Source organism: Poecilia reticulata, unplaced genomic scaffold (assembly GCF_904066995.2).
Source record: "Poecilia reticulata unplaced genomic scaffold, P_reticulata-male-v2 Scaffold_79, whole genome shotgun sequence".
Lineage (NCBI taxonomy): Eukaryota > Metazoa > Chordata > Actinopteri > Cyprinodontiformes > Poeciliidae > Poecilia > Poecilia reticulata.
The window spans coordinates 27496-46086 of record NW_027675177.1 but is presented as its reverse complement, the minus strand read 5'-3'; the positions used below and the strand labels follow the sequence as shown (position 1 = coordinate 46086).

The window sequence follows — 18591 nt, the reverse complement described above, 5'->3', positions numbered from 1 at the left end:
CTGAAGGCTATAGCTTCTCTCTTCTGGTCGTACATGTTCGTGGCCTTCGAAGGACCCGTCTTCCGCAGACCTGGCCATTTCTCACATAGACATAAATAAAGGACAGACGTCTAATGGACCGCTCTCGTCTTATCAATACATATTTATATAAATATAGACAGAAATAAATAATGATTAATACTGAATAATATTAAGCTATGCATGTTTAGCGCTTGCACACACACTCACACACAAACATAGGAAACCTTTAAAACATAAACGGGAGATTTGGGAGGTATCTTACTTTGACAGAGTGAAGTTCATAATAGCCATTGCCATCTGTGTAAACTTTTCTGGTGAATGTTATAACGTGTAATATTATTATTTTTATAATATTGTTTCATTTCTATAATAGGCTCTTGTATCAGATATCTAAGTCAGTGTTAGAAAATAACTGAAACTTTTAAAAAAATAATCTCGGTTAGCTTTCAGAGCGGGGACTGAACACCAAGTACTATAGCACTATACCAGCTAGCATTAGCTGATATTTCACTGGTGGACATAAATACAGTAAAGTAATATTCTAATTACAAAATATACACAATATTATGTCCATCTTACTTGCGACACGTTGTCTGTCAAGCCCTCATGTCAATAGTCCGTCGATCTGATCAACAATATCCTGCGGTGCTGAGGCATCTTCTGCTGTTTTGGTCCAGCACAGCAGGAGGGTCTTTTGTTTGCGTCTCTTTTTTTGTTTGCTACATTTTATTTGCTTTTTGTTTCCGTCATCTCTTCTTGTTTGCTGTATTTCATTTGTTTGCGTCTCTTTCTTTGTTTGCATGTTTTCTCTGTTGCTAAGAATTATCATTATTCTTAGCAGTAAAAAAAGATAAGACCTGGTGAAAGCCCAGTGCATGCTGGTCCTGTACCAGTCCCTAAACTTACAGAAAATGGACAAACTGTCAAGATTCTGGGTTCTTGGATTAGGATTTTTTTTTAAAGTAAAGAAACAAAAAATATAAAATAAACAATTAACATGAAACTGAACTCAAAGTAATAAAAATAAAAAGTTAATTGCTCCAACATAGAAAATATTAGAAATAATACTAGAAAATTATTTTTAAACAATAACGATCATGCCTGGAGTGAATAAATTAATCAGAAATATTTAATTTGGTAATTTTCCAAATGTCAGCTGAATGTCTGCACTCTTGAATTTTCAGATGTGTTTATTTGGTGATTTCTGTCTTAAATAATGAAAGTCTGTTAATTACTTCAGTAACGTTAACAATTCCTCTTTTTTTCCTGTTTTCCTCTCCAGATTGCCTGCAACATAACGTTTATGAGAACGAAATGTATAACCAGGAGAGGAGATCCAATCTGGACCAGGACGAGGTAGAACCTCTGCAGGTGAAACAAGAAAAAGAAGAGCCAGAAGATCAACATATAAAAGAAGAGCAGCAGGATCTAGAATATCAACAAATAAAAGTGGAAGAGAAAGACGTTTACTCCAGTCAGGGTGAAGAACAGCTTGAATTAAAACAGGAGACTGATACCTGCATGGTGGTTCCTGTTTATGAACAAACAAACCAAACTGAATCAGAACCAAACAAGGAGCAGGTCATCTTCCAGGAAACTGCTGAAGCTGAGAAGCAAAATCAGAAAAGAAAACCTTTCTCCTGTGTGACCTGTAAAAAGCTTTTTGCTTGCAAATATTCTCTTGATAATCATATGAGGATTCACACAGGTGAAAAGCCGTTTTCATGTGGGAACTGTGGAAAAAGTTTTAGGCGAAAAAGTGATTTAACTCGGCACATGAGGATTCACACAGGTGAAAAGCCGTTTTCATGTGGGACCTGTGGAAAAATGTTTTGTCGCAAATTACGTTTAACACAGCACATGATGATTCACACAGGTGAAAAGCCGTTTTCATGTGGGACCTGTGGAAAAGGTTTTAGTCGAAAACCGACTTTAACTCAGCACATGATGATTCACACAGGTGAAAAGCCGTTTTCATGTGGGACCTGTGGAAAAAGTTTTAGTCTAAAACCGGCTTTATCTCGGCACATGATGATTCACACAGGTGAAAAGCCATTTTCTTGTGTGACCTGTGGAAAAAGTTTTAATCACAAACTTAGTTTAACTCAGCACATGATGATTCACGCAGATGAAAAGCCGTTTTCATGTGGGACCTGTGGAAAAGGTTTTAGTCGAAAACCGAATTTAACTCAGCACATGATGATTCACACAGGTGAAAAGCCGTTTTCATGTGGGACCTGTGGAAAAGGTTTTAGTCGAAAACCGACTTTAACTCTGCACATGATGATTCACACAGGTGAAAAGCCGTTTACATGTGGAGCCTGTGGAAAAAGTTTTAGTCACAAACTTAGTTTAACTAAGCACATGATGATTCACACAGGTGAAAAGCCGTTTTCATGTGTGAACTGTGGAAAAACTTTTATTCAAAAAGGGAATTTAACTAAGCACATGATGATTCACACAGGTGAAAAGCCGTTTTCATGTGGGACCTGTGGAAAAGGTTTTAGTCTAAAACCGGCTTTAACTCGGCACATGATGATTCACACAGGTGAAAAGCCGTTTTCATGTGGGACCTGTGGAAAAAGTTTTAGTCGAAAACCGACTTTAGCTCTGCACATGATGATTCACACGAGTGAAAAGCCGTTTACATGTGGAGCCTGTGGAAAAAGTTTTAGTCACAAACTTAGTTTAACTAAGCACATGATGATTCACACAGGTGAAAAGCCGTTTTCATGTGTGAACTGTGGAAAAACTTTTATTCATAAAGGGAATTTAACTAAGCACATGATGATTCACTCAGGTGAAAAGCCGTTTTCATGTGGGACCTGTGGAAAAAGTTTTAGTCTAAAACCGGCTTTAACTCGGCACATGATGATTCACACAGGTGAAAAGCCGTTTTCATGTGGGACCTGTGGAAAAAGTTTTAGTCGCAAATTTCGTTTAACTAAGCACATGATGATTCACACAGGTGAAAAGCCGTTTTCATGTGGGACCTGTGGAAAAAGCTTTATTCAAAAAATTTGTTTAACTCAGCACATGAGGCGTCACACAGGTGAAACGCCGTAGAACTATTTTTCGTATGTCCTATGTAGAGGTTCATATAAAACAGTGTTTCTCAACCTTTTTTGGGCCAGCGCCCCCGTAGCCTTTTTCCAGGTCCCTCACCGCCCCCCACCAAAGAATTTGTAGGATACTTTGCACTGACTATTATTTTATCATTAATATTACTTTCGCCATTGTAGATGTTTTGATTTTTATGTTTGTTTCTGTATTTATCATCAAAAATAATTTCCCAGAGAACAAAGTCATGGGAATAGAAATTATTTTCACAGGCATCTATGAAAAATGCAATGAACATTCAAGTTAAAATTGGTAGGCCTAACAGCAGCAAATCAGAGTGGAAAAAATATTTTTATTTTGTGCCATTTTATAGTTGTTAAATGTTTCACAAAATGACCAGATAAAAAATGTACAACATGCCAGTTTAAACTTTGAACTATTAGCAAAACGACTGAGCTCTGCAACATTAAAACATGGATAGAACTGTAACTACATTAATCATAGCTCTTCTTCTCTTCAGTATTTTTCTGGTGGTGCAGCTCTGTGCTGCCTTCAGGAGAATGGGACATCAGAGTATCATCCATAAAATTTCACCCACATGGCATTTATTGCGCAAACCAGAACTTTCAATGAAAACCAACATTTCCAGGTCCTTTTAATGCCATACAAATATGAGACGAAACATGGATTATATCTTTATATAGACCTGTCTATTGATTTATAGATTAATAGTTTTACTGGACAGAAATGACAAAGAACAAATCTGGTTCTTAATCAAAGTTTACAGTTTTACAGTTTTACCAAGTTGCTCAAAGTCTAAACTGCATTGTTGTGCATTAAAGGTGTAAAGTTTACCTTCGACCAAACGTCCCCCAAAGGCATCCCAGCACCCCCCTTTTGTAAAAATGTCCGCCAGCGCCCCCCGGCCGTCCTCTGAACGCCCCCTGGGGGCGGTACCGCCTACGTTGAGAACCGCTAATATAAAAGATGAAAACTGGAGGGCTTCTTGTCTATAAAGTGGGAAAATTGTTTAATTTTGAATTTGTTAAATGTGATCATTTGGACCTTGACATTTGCATATTGGAGATATAAAATATGAACTTGCAGGATTGATTTGTATTTTTCTGTATAGAGAGAATGAGTGGGGTGAATGAAATTTACTTTAATACCTTTTTAATCCAAAATAAGATGTGCTGTTGTGTACTATTAGTAGATTTTCATTAATTGTTTGCAATCTGAAATTTACAGTATTAAAAAAGTCTGATAATTTTGTCTATACAGCAAAACTAGACTGAAACTGATGCTATTTGTTTCAAATTATATTAACCAGTCTTTATAAAAGCTTTTTAAATAAATTAGCATGCCCTTTAACTTAGTTAATGCAATATACAATATAAACATATTTTCCTTCATTGGTTGTTCTTGATTGTACAAATTATGTGTGATTATTGTCTCCAATAATTTGGTGATTCGCTTGTCTTGGTTGTATAATTTTTCTATTTTTTTTTTACTATCTTTTTTAAAGTTTAAACTAATTTAATCTATAAACATATCGATATGCATTTTATTATGTCCTTACAAAGTCATTTATCACTTGTAATTAGGGGTACGATACAATATTCAATATTATGGTCACGATACGATATGTATCACGATATTTTTGAGCGATAGGATTCAGTGCATTTTTACGATTTTCTGAAAGCTTTTAGAGGGACAGAATGATTTTAGTGACATTTTGTGTTCCATAGACTTGAATTTAGTTAATTGAAAACTTACTAAACGCACCAACTACACAATACCTGACTCTGATTGGACAGTTTAACAGTCTGCAGCTGGACAAAATGAATCAAAGATGCAGTGAGAGAATTAGTTTCTGTCATTTAATTCATGTGGATTTGACATGAAACTCAAAAGTTTAAACGGTAATCCAGGAGCAGAGTGGGGAGATTATCAGCCTCTGTAGACTCAATATGCAAATTATTGCACTTATGTTTTTTCTTTTGGACACTGTGGCGGCACTTTGAAGTAAAAATGCAGCCACAAATGCAGTCTTTTGGGCTATGGGAAAAAATGCGTTTCCACCTTGGTTCCCGGAGTTAGCCGTGGATGTAAGCTGCTTTCTTCTAACTGCTAAAGTAGTGGCTCCGCCTCACCCCGTAGTGATCGACTCCCTGCAGCGCCGCTATTTCCCTGATTGGATCTCTGAGTAGCTGCCTCTCAGGATCTCATAGTACTCTCAGTCTCTGATACTCTTTGTCTATTGCTAATAAGAATGATCGATCAGCTATTGTTATCATGGAAATCCTCACGGCGCCGCGGATTCCGGCTGGGAGGTTTTCCTCTTCGTCTTCCTTAAACTGTGAAAGTTTAAGGAAGACGAACAAAACACAGCGCCGCTGCGCGCCCGCTGCGGATGTCATCAACCCGTGTTCATTCTTCAGGTAATCCTTTATATACAGATCAGAAACCGCTAAGCTAAAAACTAATTATGAAGCGAATGCTACCAGTCGAAATTTGCATTAATTTCGCGATCTCACTGCTTTAGCAGCTGCTCCATTCGCGCCGCTTCTCCGTTCCGCTTCTCTTTCACGGTTACTTGCACAACTTTACTTCGTTTCTCAGCAACAAAATACAGCCCATCTTATTTATTGAAGATTTTACATTTCCAAAAACACAGGAATCTAATGTTTCGTTTTGTACGTTGGAAGCTCATTCCCTCTCACATAATCGGAAAAGCCGGTGAATGGCAGCGCTTTTGACATTCGGAAAAATATGGTTTACTAATTTTAGCATAACTCAGGTTATACTTGGTCTATTAGCACAATTTAAAAACTGGTGTGTAGTTTATAATGTGCACTTTAAGCTCAAGTTGAAAGTGTGACTGAGGTAGGCGGAGTCTTGCTGCTACGCCGTAACAATAGACGTTAAAAGAGCTATAAGGCTATGGACCCCTATGGTTTAAGGATCGATACTCGCGGATGAAAAATCGATACTTTCCTAGGGCGGATATCGATATATATCGCCGAATCGATTTATTTATACAGCCCTAACTTACATATCCTTTGACGTAAGCTAATACAAGTGAATGGACCGAACTTCACAAAGTGCTGTTCTGCAAAGTATTTTAAGTTAATATTTGACACATTTTCTCACACACGCTAATATATTGTGTAATCAAATAAATGACTAAACAGAGTTTTTTAATGTGATTATTTAGTTGTTTTGGGGAATTTATGAATAAAGAGCACAATGTTTTTATTTGATCGAAATTATTCTGATAGTTTTTATATTGACACTGATGAACACACATACTTTTACAGCATTTTATTTAAAAATATATTGACATGAATCCATAATTTAATGTGCCTTTAACATTTCAAGAAGACAAGAAAAAAATTTCCTTTTATTTTTTGACATTTTATTGTCATAATAAAATTTGATAAATCAGACATTGTCAGACATTAGCTACATTTTTTTTTTACTTTTTTTCTGGCAAAAATATTACTGAATAAAAGTTAACTTTGCTATGGACAGCAGAGTGGAAATAAATTCCAACAGTTAATTTTATTTCATTACATTAGCCGTCTTAATACATTAGTACTTCATATTAATAATAATAATAATACATTTATTTCAAAGGCGCCTTTCTGGCACTCAAGGACACCGTACAATAATAAAAAAAAAACTGTGACAGAAACAAATAAAATGTAACAAGTAAAAGTAGATAAAAATAAATAAAACAAAACAATGTATCTATATAAAAACTATGTAAAATCAGGCAACCAATTGTGTCATGTGGAAAAGGCAGATCTAAAAAGGTGTGTTTTGAGTTCGGTTTTAAAATTTGATAATGACTTTATGTTTCTAAGGTATGGTGGTAATGAGTTCCATAGTTGGGGAGCAGAGCGACTGAAATCCCATGGTGGTGAGACGGGCAGAGGGGACAGTGAAATGGATTGAGGAGGATGATCTGAGGGAGCGAGAGGGAATGGCAATATGAATAAGATTTGAAAGATATGGTGGGGAGAGATTGTAAAGGGCCTTGAAAGTGTACAGAAGAATTTTGTAATCTATGCGGAACTTGGTGGGCAGCCAATGGAGTCTTTGCAGGACAGGAGTGATGTGGTGCATGGATGGGGTTTTGGTAATGATACGGGCAGCTGAATTCTGGACCAGTTGGAGCTTATGAAGAGATTTCTGGGTGAGACCAAACAGAAGGGAGTTGCAGTAGTCCAGGCGTGATGTCACAAGACAGTGAACAAGGATGGCAGTGGAATGGGGAGTAAGGGAGGGGCGGAGGCGGTTGATGTTGCGTAGGTGAAAATAAGCCGAGCGGGTTATGTTATTAATATGAGACTGGAAAGACAGGGTGCTGTCAAGGATGACACCCAGACTCTTTACCTGAGGGGAGGAGAAACGGGACAGTTATCAATTACAAGACTGAAGCTTTTGATTTTGGCCAGAGTAGATTTGGTACCAATGAGAAGAACCTCTGTTTTATCACTGTTAAGCTGAAGCAGATTTGAGGAGAACCAGGATTTTATTTCAGTCAAGCAGTCAGTAAGCGAAGATGGTGGGAGGTTGGAGGCGGGCTTACTGGAAACATAGAGCTGGGTGTCATCCGCATAACAGTGGAAATCAATGCCATACTTGCGGAAAATATTGCCAAGGGGAAGGAGATAAATAATGAAGAGAAGGGGCCCTAAGACAGATCCCTGTGGAACTCCTGATGTGACAGAGGAAGGCTGGGAAGAGAAGGTTTTGATCCGAATGAACTGAGTGCGGCCAGAGAGATATGATTTAAACCAGTTTAGAGGAGTCTGAGTGATGCCAATAGAGGAAGTCTGTTGAGTAGGGTGGTATGGCAGATAGTGTCAAACGCTGCACTCAAATCAAGTAGGATGAGAATGGACAGCAAGCCGGAGTCAGCTGCCATAAGGAGGTCATTGGTGATTTTAATGAGAGCTGTTTCTGTACTATGGAGGGGACGAAACCAGACTGAAACAGTTCATACAGGTTATTGTTGGATAAATAAGTGTGAAGTTGGGATGCTACTACCTTCTCAAGAATTTTGGAGATGAAAGGCAAGTTGGAGATAGGACGGAAATTATTCAGATTATAGTGATCAGCACCAGGTTTTTTTAAGATAGGGGTTATGGCAGCAATTTTAATGAAGCAGGAACTGTTCCAGTGGAGAGAGAGGAGTGAATAATGGCAGAGATAAGAGGGAGTAGGATGGGGCACAGGCTTTAACCAGGACTGTGGGAAGGGGTCAAGCAGACAGGTGACGACTTGGATTTGTGTATAAGGGTTGTAATTTCTGATGTGTTGGGAGCTGGAAGAAGGAAGGAGTGGGCTGGAGGAGAAAGTTCAAGAGTAGGACAGGGGGAGGGTTGTGAGCTGAGATGCTGGTGGATCTTAAGAATTTTACTGTCAAAAATGACATGAGGGAATTACAAAATCAGTTGAACACAATATGAAGGTAGAGAGTCCGGAACTTGAATGATGTTCTTATAAAGTGAGATATTGACTTGTGGAGCCTTCATTTGAAAGATTAAACCAGTGTAGTAAAAGGATTTGGCTTGAGTGATACAGTCCTTATAATGTAATATGTGATTTTTGTAAATGTCTTTATGAACAACTAGTCCAGTTTTCCGGTGGAGCCTCTCAAGTTGCCGTCCTTTGGCCTTCATGAGCCGAAGTTCAGGAGTAACCAGGGGCAGAACGAGCAAAAGAAACAGATCTGGTTTTAACGGAGCAACAGAGTATTGAGTGAAGACCAGTGTTGTAATGTGAGACCAGGTCATCAAGGGGGGTTGAATTTAGAGTTGAGTATATATTGTCCATGAGTGAATTGACGCCAAGGAGAGAGAATTTAAATTAATATCCTTAATGTTACGGAAGGAGATAAGACGGGAAGCTTAGTGATTGAGAGAGGGAGACAAATATTAAATGAGAGGAGGAAATGGTCAGTTATGGCAAGTTCATCAGCTGTACAATCAGAGGGGAAACACCAGAACACAGACTAGATCCAGGACATGACCCCTAGATGAGTGGGAACATTGATGAACTGCTGGAGACCAAAGCTCTGGAGGCAGGATGAAAGTCTTTAGTCAGAGAACTATTGCCATCGTCCATGTGAATATTGAAATCACCCAATACTATGATGTTTGGTGAGAGGGTTGACAGGTGAGTGAGAAGAGCGCAAGTCATTCAGAAGTCACTGTTAGTTTTCGGGGGGCGGTAGATGGTTGTGATGATGGTGGGGGTAGGTCAGAGAGCTGACACCAGTTGATTCAACGAAGAGAGGTGGGAGCAGACAACGGCGGACTTTCCACTTTCTCGCGGTGAATTATCGCGAGACCTCCTCCGGCCGGTGCCACGGGGGTTGACAGATGTAAACAAACCGGTGGAGTAGAATCATTGAGCTGAGAAAAGTCATCAGGTTGTTGCCAGTCTCAGTCAAGCATAGAAGTCAACTTAGGTCGTGAGGAGATCCTGGATGAGATGTCCCTTGCCCGTGAGTGAGCGGATGTTAGCGACCGAAGTTTACAGAGGAGTTATCGACTTTGCAGGGTGTTAGCTGACGGGGTAGGCAAGCTAGACGCTGCGGTCAACAACCCGTTGGAAGCCGCCGGAGACGACGAGAGGTAGACAGAGGTTGGGTTGAGGTTCTTGGGTTCCACGACCGCGTGATGTATTTCGGCGGTAGAAGTTGATCCGAGATAGTGTGAAGCGGGAAGTGAGGTAGATGAACGCAGGAGATAGCAGCAAATATGGATCTGACCTGTAAAGGTGTGAGAGTGCAGAGATCAGTAAGCAAGCCTAATATCTGTAGTGGTGAGGGGTCGGAGTGGAAGGTGGCGGGGTAGTCAGGTGTAGTGAGGATTGTTGAGATATTCTAAAAAAAGTGAGAAAAATGTCATAAAAAAATTTGTATATTACACTGGGAATTCTGGCCCCAGCAGGACTTCAGTCTGCTGGTCAAACTGGGAGAACTCCAACGACTTCTGAGACGTCCTGGTTCACAGGCTAAGCCAAGGATAAAAGAGAAATGATGCAAAGTGAAATAGAAAATATACATCTGATTCCTTCAGAAACAACATACATTTACAGCAGTGGTTCTTAACCTGGGTTCGATCGAACCCCACGGGTTCGGCGGAGCCTCTGCCACGGAGGTATAGACACCATGTGTAAAGTCGTGATGACGCGCGGCTTTGCCATCACTTGCTGCAGAGGATCACGTTACATTGCTTAGCCAATAAGAGCTGCGGATTAGCTTGATTGAAGGAGCTCCACTCTCAGCATGGATTTGAACTTTTGTCTTTATTTACTTCAGCAAAACTCACCGTTTTTTACCAAGTTCTGTAGCTTTCGGTGAACTTCTAAATCTGCTCCTTAGTAGCATCTTTCGGGCTTGCTACTGCTCTAGTGGCGTGGGGTGGTAACACAACTAATTAATTACATACTAAATCAAAATACCGCAGTCTTTTTTTATTATTATTTTTCATTCTCTTAAGAATGTAGAGCTAATTAAATGATCTAAACAAGACCTTAAAGTGTTTCCAGTTTCTCTCGATGGCCAACCTGGTTGAAAACTGTGGCAAATTTTAAATACCTTGGGTCATTCCTGGCAGTCAGCTCAACTTTGCTGAAAACACTGATTATATTTTGAAGAACTGTTCTCAGAGACTCTACGTTTTAAGAAGACTTAGTGATCTTGGATTTGACCTATGTCTTGAATTTGGAAAAAAATCATTTTATTTATCACTACAGAAGGGTTCAGTGAATGTGCATATGAATCTGATGGGTTCGGTACCTCAAAAAAGGTTAAGAACCACTGATTTAACAGCATGTATTTTCAGCGCTCAGCATCTATAGGTAAATACCGACATGGTGAAGCTGAGCTGTGAAACAGACTGAGGAACAGCAGCTCCAGCTCTGATCCTGACTGACCTTTCTCACAAATCCCTGATCCTCGTTAAACCTGCCTACCTGCAAAAAAAAAAAGAAATGCAGTCCAATCGCAATTGCTAATAAAACTCATTTAAATTGAACTATATGTTTAATTTATCCCTAATATAGTTTCATAAAAATTTAGAGAAACAGTGGAAAATATCATACAACATGACGCCTGGTGTTGCCTTTAGGGTGTCAATGGAATCTGGGCAAAACACATTTCACCGTAAAAACGTACTGCATGCAGTGATGAATGAAACAATGTGTAATACTTATAAATAGATAAATGTTTTGTGTTGCATACCGAATACAAATACGTTAGTTTCCCTCCTTTTTTTGTCAATAATTTACCAGGGAATTTAAGATACGTTGTTTGTAAACCAGATTTCCGTTGGTCTTTGAATGCAGCACCAGCAGTGGTTTATTAGAGCAGGACTGGCAGCTTGGAGCAGATCACAGGAAGGCTGAAATGGGGATGGACGTTCTAATTATCTTCATGTGCGCCGGAAAGGAAAACATCTGATGTTTCTCAAGGGACATGGACGCGCTGTAATCACGCTGTCAGCAAAAGGAAGGATCATTAATTAGTTTTGGTCTTTCAGCTGAGATAAGGCCAGTTAGCCGGTGAGGTGTGTCAGTAGATAACTAAAATAATTTTCTGTTTCTGTGATGATTTTTGAGAACATCTGTCGTTTTGTGCTTTGGAGAGCAGCTTCTTCTGTTTCACTACAGTCAGAGGATGAATCAGAAGATGCTGTTGGTCCAGAAATATTTACACACCCAGAACCTTTTCATGTCTCATTACAGCCACAAACCAGCTGGATTTTAACAACATAAAGTAGGAGATAACGGGGAAATGAACTGCTCATTATTTTCAGAATGTTTAACAAAGATAAATTTGAGCAGTTTGGAGGGCATTTGGATTCAGTTACCCTGAGATAAATCCTTATTGTAGCATCTTTTGATTAATTTGTCCTTAAAGGTACGTCTTTGAAAGCTTTCCAGAGACTAAAATATTTAATTTCAACCTTTATCTGTCATGTGCATAGCAGAAACATGTTTGCTTGTACAACGAAAAGCTTACTTTGGTGTCTGCAAGAATGCCACTTCAAACGGTATTCTTGCAGACAGCCGAGGCCGTAGTCCTGCCGGTGGTCGCAGGTTCAATTCCCAGCCTGGTGACATTTGCCGCACGTCTTCCTCCTCTTTCCTGTCAAGCTTCTTTAAAATGAAGGCCACTAGAGCCAACAAAACCTTTAAAAAATGCAATAAATAAATTTAGAAAATGCAACATGATTTTATAAATGTCTATATTTCACACAATATATAGTCTGAATAAAATGTCTGCTGTTCAATGGACAGTAGCTCGAGCTCATTCAGATTGGTTGGAAATTTGCCTGTCAATGTCAGATTTCAAATCTTGGCACAGTTGGAATAAAGTGTGGACTTTGATTGGGTCATTCTAGCCAGGGATGGACCGATGTACAAGTTTGGGCTGATATTAAGGTTGCTGTTGCTTTTGAAACTTTGGGGGGAAAAACAACCATATTGCTGCTGACTTCATCACTCCTTCTTTGCTTCAGTTAAACTCCTCACAATCACTGATCACGTCACACAGTGGCGCAACTACACGTTATTCAGGTGGATGCGAAAACATAAATCGCCCCCTCCCCCTCCCCCCCCCCGAAGGAAGGTATGTCAGGTCAGGTAAGGAGTGTAGAAAACATACGCTCATGTCCTCTCCCCCACCCAAGACGACGACACGTGAAAGGTAAAACTCACTACATTTACTCGTTATGTGCGCGAGCGTAAGGCGCGCTGAAGTGTATGGGAAAAACATCATTGGCGCGCCGCCCCCTCTGGTGTTGCGCCCCTATGCGTTGCATGCACTGCATACCCACTTTTGCGCCCCTGCTGTCACATGACCAACTTTGTTCACTCCCCCTCCAGAAACAAATGGCAACAAGAAGGAAATAATATTGATGGTTAATATTGGCCCAGTTTGTTTATCGGAACAATATGACTAATATCGGCTGATATTAGTCCATAGTCAGGAGGAAATCGCACGGTCTCAGAGAAGATGCTCGGGTTTTATGTCCAAACAGTCGCAGTCTGCTCTCATTGACGTAGTTACAAGATGAAAATCAAGTCCACACCAGGTTCAGGTCTATGTGAAGTATTGTGTGATTGGTCAGAAGTGTGTGGAGTGTTTCATGCAGACAGCATTGTACATGATACTGTGGGGGGGTTTAATATGGTGTTCTTCCTCTCAAGATCTACAGGTGACGACGGTTCTAGCCAGCAGGAAATTGAATTTCAAACAGACTGTCTTTATGTGTTCTTAGAACTGCTTTCTGTCTTTTGAGGTTGAGGCAGACGAGTGAGAAAATAGTTTTGTTTTTTAACAGCTGCTCTGTGCGTTTTCAGGATTTTGACCTGGCTACCATCTATGTGTCGGATGCCCAGTACAACAGAAACATCTACTTCGATACGTCGCCGCAGGCTGTCAGGTGGGGCCATCACATGTTTGTTTAACAAGATCAAGTTCTCAAACACTTGATCTTGGATAAAAGCATGTATGAAATAATGAAACCAGGCAGCCATCTTTATTGGAAAATGTTCACTTAGCTTTTTTGGTTTACAAAACTGTGTTTCATCTCTTGTGGCTTTGTCCAGGCTTTTATACGTCACACAGAGTAGGAGAATCGATAGTATAAATATCAATAGAAAATATATTAGAATGTTCAATAATTTCACTGAATTCAGATTCAGAACAGCATTCTGGGAGATGTAGGCAGAGGAAAGGCTTTAGTTGCTCAACCTCAATTGGCCTCTACTTCACTCTTTGTTTCCCTAGCAACAGCTCATTTTTGGGTATAATGTACATTGCATTTATTCCAGCGTTAGGCAAATGTATCTTGAAGGAGAATAACACTTAAATTCATTAAGAATTAATTTAGAATAAAAATAAGTCACCCTGAATTACCTTGATAGATATAATGTATGTAATAAAAGTGTGTCATTAATGAAGGGGAAAAAAGTCGATCCAGACTTTAAGTACGTTTAGGGTCTGGTGAGGATGCAATTAAATATTTTCCCCAAATATTCAATAAAAAAAAAACCTAAGTTAAGCATAATAAATTTGTAATCAAAACTTTTGGAATTGTAATTATTTCTTTTTTTTCTTTTACAAAAAGTTTTGTTTAAAAATTTTCTTTTTAATTAAATGTAATTTTGTCTCGTGAACTTAAAATGTTATTTGCCAAACATAAACTTCTATTTGCACACACCAGAAATTTTTTTGTTGTAATTTTAGGCCCTGCCCATAATGTCATGTAAGAATCACAAGCAAAAGTTTGAGTCACAAACAAAAACATAGAATAGCAAGAAAAGATTTCTGACAATAAGTTTGTTTTGCCAATAAATTTTTCACTTCATGAGACAAAAATGTGTGATTTTAATATTTTAAAAAAGTTTTTAAGCAAAACCCAGAAGGCTTTTCTCATGGTGACATGCATTAACAATTAATTTTTTTCTAAAAAGATATGCTGTACTGTTTCTAACTTTCCACAATAAATACAACAACCTGTATTAAGTTTATTCATTAAGTTAAGAGTACTATTTAATCCTGTATGTCCAAACCAACAAATATGTACGGGAAAGAAAGATACTACTTAGTGAGCTTAGTAGTAATAAAAATAAGTTAGTTATAAGAGAATTGTTTCAGAGTTATCGGAGATATAGTTTTGATAGTATTTTTTAATTTTCTTAGAAGAACGAGGAGGCTATGAGCTTCTTATCCATACTCCAACCTGGAAGGTGGCGGTAATGCACCTTAAAGTTGTTTGCCAACCGCCAGAAAAAAGACGAAGAAGAAGACGAGAAACAAGATGGCGCATGGTTTGTTTTGTTGAATTTTCGAGAGTTTGTATAAACGAGTTTATCAACAAGCATTTGACTGCTGTTGAAGAAACATTCACAGAGTTTAAAGAAATCATCAAGAGGAAGAGATGGATGATCAACGCAGACTGCTGGATTTCTCCCGGAAGCCCAAGATAATCTTATACCGAATAGGTAAGAAACGCCAGCGTTTGGATTCAGGTTAAGGTTTGAATGTATGAAGCTTTCTGCATGAGGGTCATTATAGTAACCGTTCCCCTCCTGTATACATGTTTATATATCAGATAAAAGAGCGCAAACATCACAACTACGCTGTGAGAATGGCTTATTTATGTAGAGAGAAAATAGAACCAGTTATCTTTCTTAGGGCTCTCCTCCTTAAACTGCTGAGACTTACTTTCATAAACAGGAGAAATATGAAGAACAATTCAGCAAAAGGCTAGTAAAGCAAATGTTTCACGCAACAGGGCTGGTGTCGCTGTAATAGACGCAGATTTTTTCCTGTAAACAGGATACAACAGGTTAAAATAACGAGGCAGACACAACTCCGTATTTCTAAAATCATCCTGGAAACTACTGTTTATTGTTTCTATAATGAACAGTTTCTTTTTATCCTTCCACATAAAGGCACAGCTGGTCTTTATATGAACCTGTGGCCGACGGGTGCAAATGCGCAGCAACAGAGAAAACAAGCAAACAAAAAAAGAGATGCAAAGAAATGTAATGCAGCAAACAAGAAGAGATCGTAAACAAAAGCAATAAAATGTAGCAACAAAAAGCAAAAAAACGCAACAAAAAAAGAGACGCAAATAAAATGCAACAAACAAAAAGACGCAAACAAATAGCAATAAAACGCAGCAAACAAAAAGAGACGCAAATGAAATGCAGCAAACAAAAGATGCAAACAAAAAGTGCTGAAAACGGAAGTGCTCCAGACCACTAGAGGGAGTCGAACAAAAAAACAGCTGTGTCCAAATTTAGGGTCTGCATCCTTTAAAACGGGTGTTCAGAAAAGCAGCAATGGCAGCAATTTTTTTTTTTTTTTTGCTGTATTACACAAAATGATTTTTTACAATATTTTTCGGCGAGAATGTTGATGTATAGATCTCAGATATCTTCTCGGTTCATCAATAAATCACTTAATTGCAATATTGCTCAGACGTTTTCGGAGATGTCTGCTCCCCTCGCCAGCTGTCAGCTGACCGGGCGCTCCATGTTCGGTACACCGAGACAGAACGCACGTCTCCCGGCAAATCGTTTTAAAAACTCCCGCTAGTTTCCCCCTATGAGTGGAGGCGGAACACAGATATTAAGCCTGTAAAAATTTTTGGTTCACTAAAGTATTTAATTTATTCCTGAGCAAATCGGTTTGACTAATTAAACTAAGAATTAAAACATAATAGTTTTATTTAACTGTAATGTTTTACTTCCTGAGATCTAGAGAGTATTTGAAAATGAATAATTTGCTTACATTCCTTGCTATACATGTTTAAACATTTTAGAATCAAACAGATTTCTTTTTAGTATGGAACAACCTTTATCACAAAAGGTGAAGAATAATACAGAAAAAACGAGTAAAAAACTACCTTCGAGTCCGCTTTTTTTCCTTAGCACTCTGTGCTTCACGTTGTCACGGTTGCTAAGCAACATAACGCCGAGATGGAGGCTAGGCAGCTAGCTGAAGGCTACAGCTTCTCTCTTCTGGTCGTCTATATTCGTGGCCTTCGAAGGACCCGTCTTCCGTAGACCGGGCCGTTTCTCACATAGACATAATAAAAGGACAGACGCCTAATGGACCGCTCTCGTCTTATCAGTACATATTTATATAAATATAGACAGAAATAAATAATGATTAATACTGAATAATATTATGCTGTGGCGGATACAATGTATATATTTCACACCAGAATGTATGCTTTTATTTTGAAGGAGAGAAGGTGAGGTGTGAAGTGACCAACGGTTGTGGTTCATTCCATTTTTGGTTGTATGTTGGAAGACATTGAGAATTAAACAAGACTCAAATCTTTTTGTCTTTTTCTGCTGACTTCCACATTGGTGACCCCGAACATCTGGACATGTTTTTTAACGGAATCTCACCAGATGCTGCCGCCGCTTCTCCGCCAGCTGTGGTTTCGGACCCAGTTTCTTGCCAGGCGGCCGTTGCTCCAACCGCCGCTTCCGTTTTTGCTGCCGTTATCAAGCTCCCAGAGTTCTGGCAACACGATCCAGAACCATGGTTCCAACATGTGGAAGCCCAGTTCCATCTCTGTGGGATGGAACTGGAACAGATGAGACCAAGTACTTCCATGTAGTTGCTGCGTTGGATTCCGTTTCAACACGCCGTCTGATGGGTCTGCTGAGGAACCCACCAACCGCTAACAAATACGGCGCTCTCAAGGAGAATCTGCTTCGGCTCTACCAACTGTCAGACGCGGAGCGGGCCGATCGCTTGCTCTCTCTGAATGGCTTGGGGGATCGCAAACCCTCCGAGCTGATGGAGAACATGCTGGCATTACTTGGCTCGGGAGATGTTTCTTTCCTTTTTACACATCTGTTTCTGCGCCAGCTTCCCCACCTGTTCGCACGCGCTGGCGCAGCTCCCCGCTGATCCGGACCAAGGATTATCGCTCCCTGGCTGAAGAAGCGGACCGGATTTTGTTGGCTTCCAGGCACCACAGTGAAATGCACTTCTACCAGTTGTGACACATGGAGAGTCGGAGCCTTTGACGCCGTGGCTGCGGTGACAGAGCGACGGAAGGACGACGTTCTCTGTTTCTACCATCGCCGGTTTGGAGTGAAGGCGAAGCGCTGCATTCCTCCGTGTTCGTTCGTGCGTCAGGGAAACGACAGAGTCGGCGCTCGCTAGCAGCTGTGTGTGCCGGCAGCTCGGACAAGCTGCTTTTCATCATGGATGAGGTCTCGGGACGGCGTTTCCTGGTGGACTCGGGTGCACAGCGGAGCATCATGCCAGTTTCGGCAGCGGACGTTTTGTGCAAAAGTAACGGACCGCCACTGGACGCGGCTAACGGCACCCCGATTCGCACTTTTGGCTCGAGGTTGGTGACTGTGTGTTTCAACGGACGTCAGTTTCAGTGGGACTTTGTGATAGCTTCTGTGTCTTTACCTATTTTGGGTGCAGATTTTTTGTGTGCTTTTAGGTTATTGGGGCATGTTGCTAATAGCTGCTTAATAGATGCTGTGTCTTTTGATACATACCCCTGTAAACTTGGCGGTCCCAGCCAACGACCTCTCGCCAACATGCTTGCCACAGGTGATGAGTATCAGCGTCTGTTAGCAGAGTTCGCATCTTTAACGGTTCCCACATTTTCTGCTACCGTGGCTAAGCATGGAGTGGAGCATTGTATAACTACTGTCGGTCCACCGGTTTTTGCGCGAGCGCGCCGCCTAGACACCGCTAAGTTAGCGATAGCAAAGGAGGAGTTTGCAAACATGGAGCGTCTTGGCATTGTACGGCGCTCCAAAAGTCCATGGGCATCTCCATTGCACATGGTTCCCAAAGCAGACGGGGGTTGGCAACCCTGTGGGGATTTTCGGCGCCTTAACAACGCAACCAGTAACGACAGGTACCCAATTCCTCACATTCAGGACTTTTCTGCCCGCCTGGCTGGAGCAACCGTGTTCTCTAAGGTG

The 18591-nt window shown here is 40.1% G+C and overlaps 1 protein-coding gene across 7 annotated transcripts in view; it reads left to right on the top strand.

The window, feature by feature from the left end:
* The window catches only part of LOC145550542 (uncharacterized), a 34774-nt gene that overhangs the window by 6906 nt on the left and 9277 nt on the right, over positions 1 to 18591 (top strand). For 3 of the 7 annotated variants that reach the window (XM_081604435.1, XM_081604434.1, XM_081604436.1), the window contains one exon: positions 1304 to 3753. In XM_081604435.1, the coding sequence (XP_081460561.1) occupies positions 1304 to 3087 (1784 nt within the window). In that variant the 3' untranslated portion in view covers positions 3088 to 3753. Of the gene's footprint in view, positions 1 to 1303; positions 3754 to 13467; positions 13551 to 14812; positions 15115 to 16869; positions 16962 to 17040; positions 17508 to 18591 lie in introns of those variants that run through there. The other 4 variants (XM_081604440.1, XM_081604439.1, XM_081604438.1 and 1 more) reach the window with 4 other exon arrangements.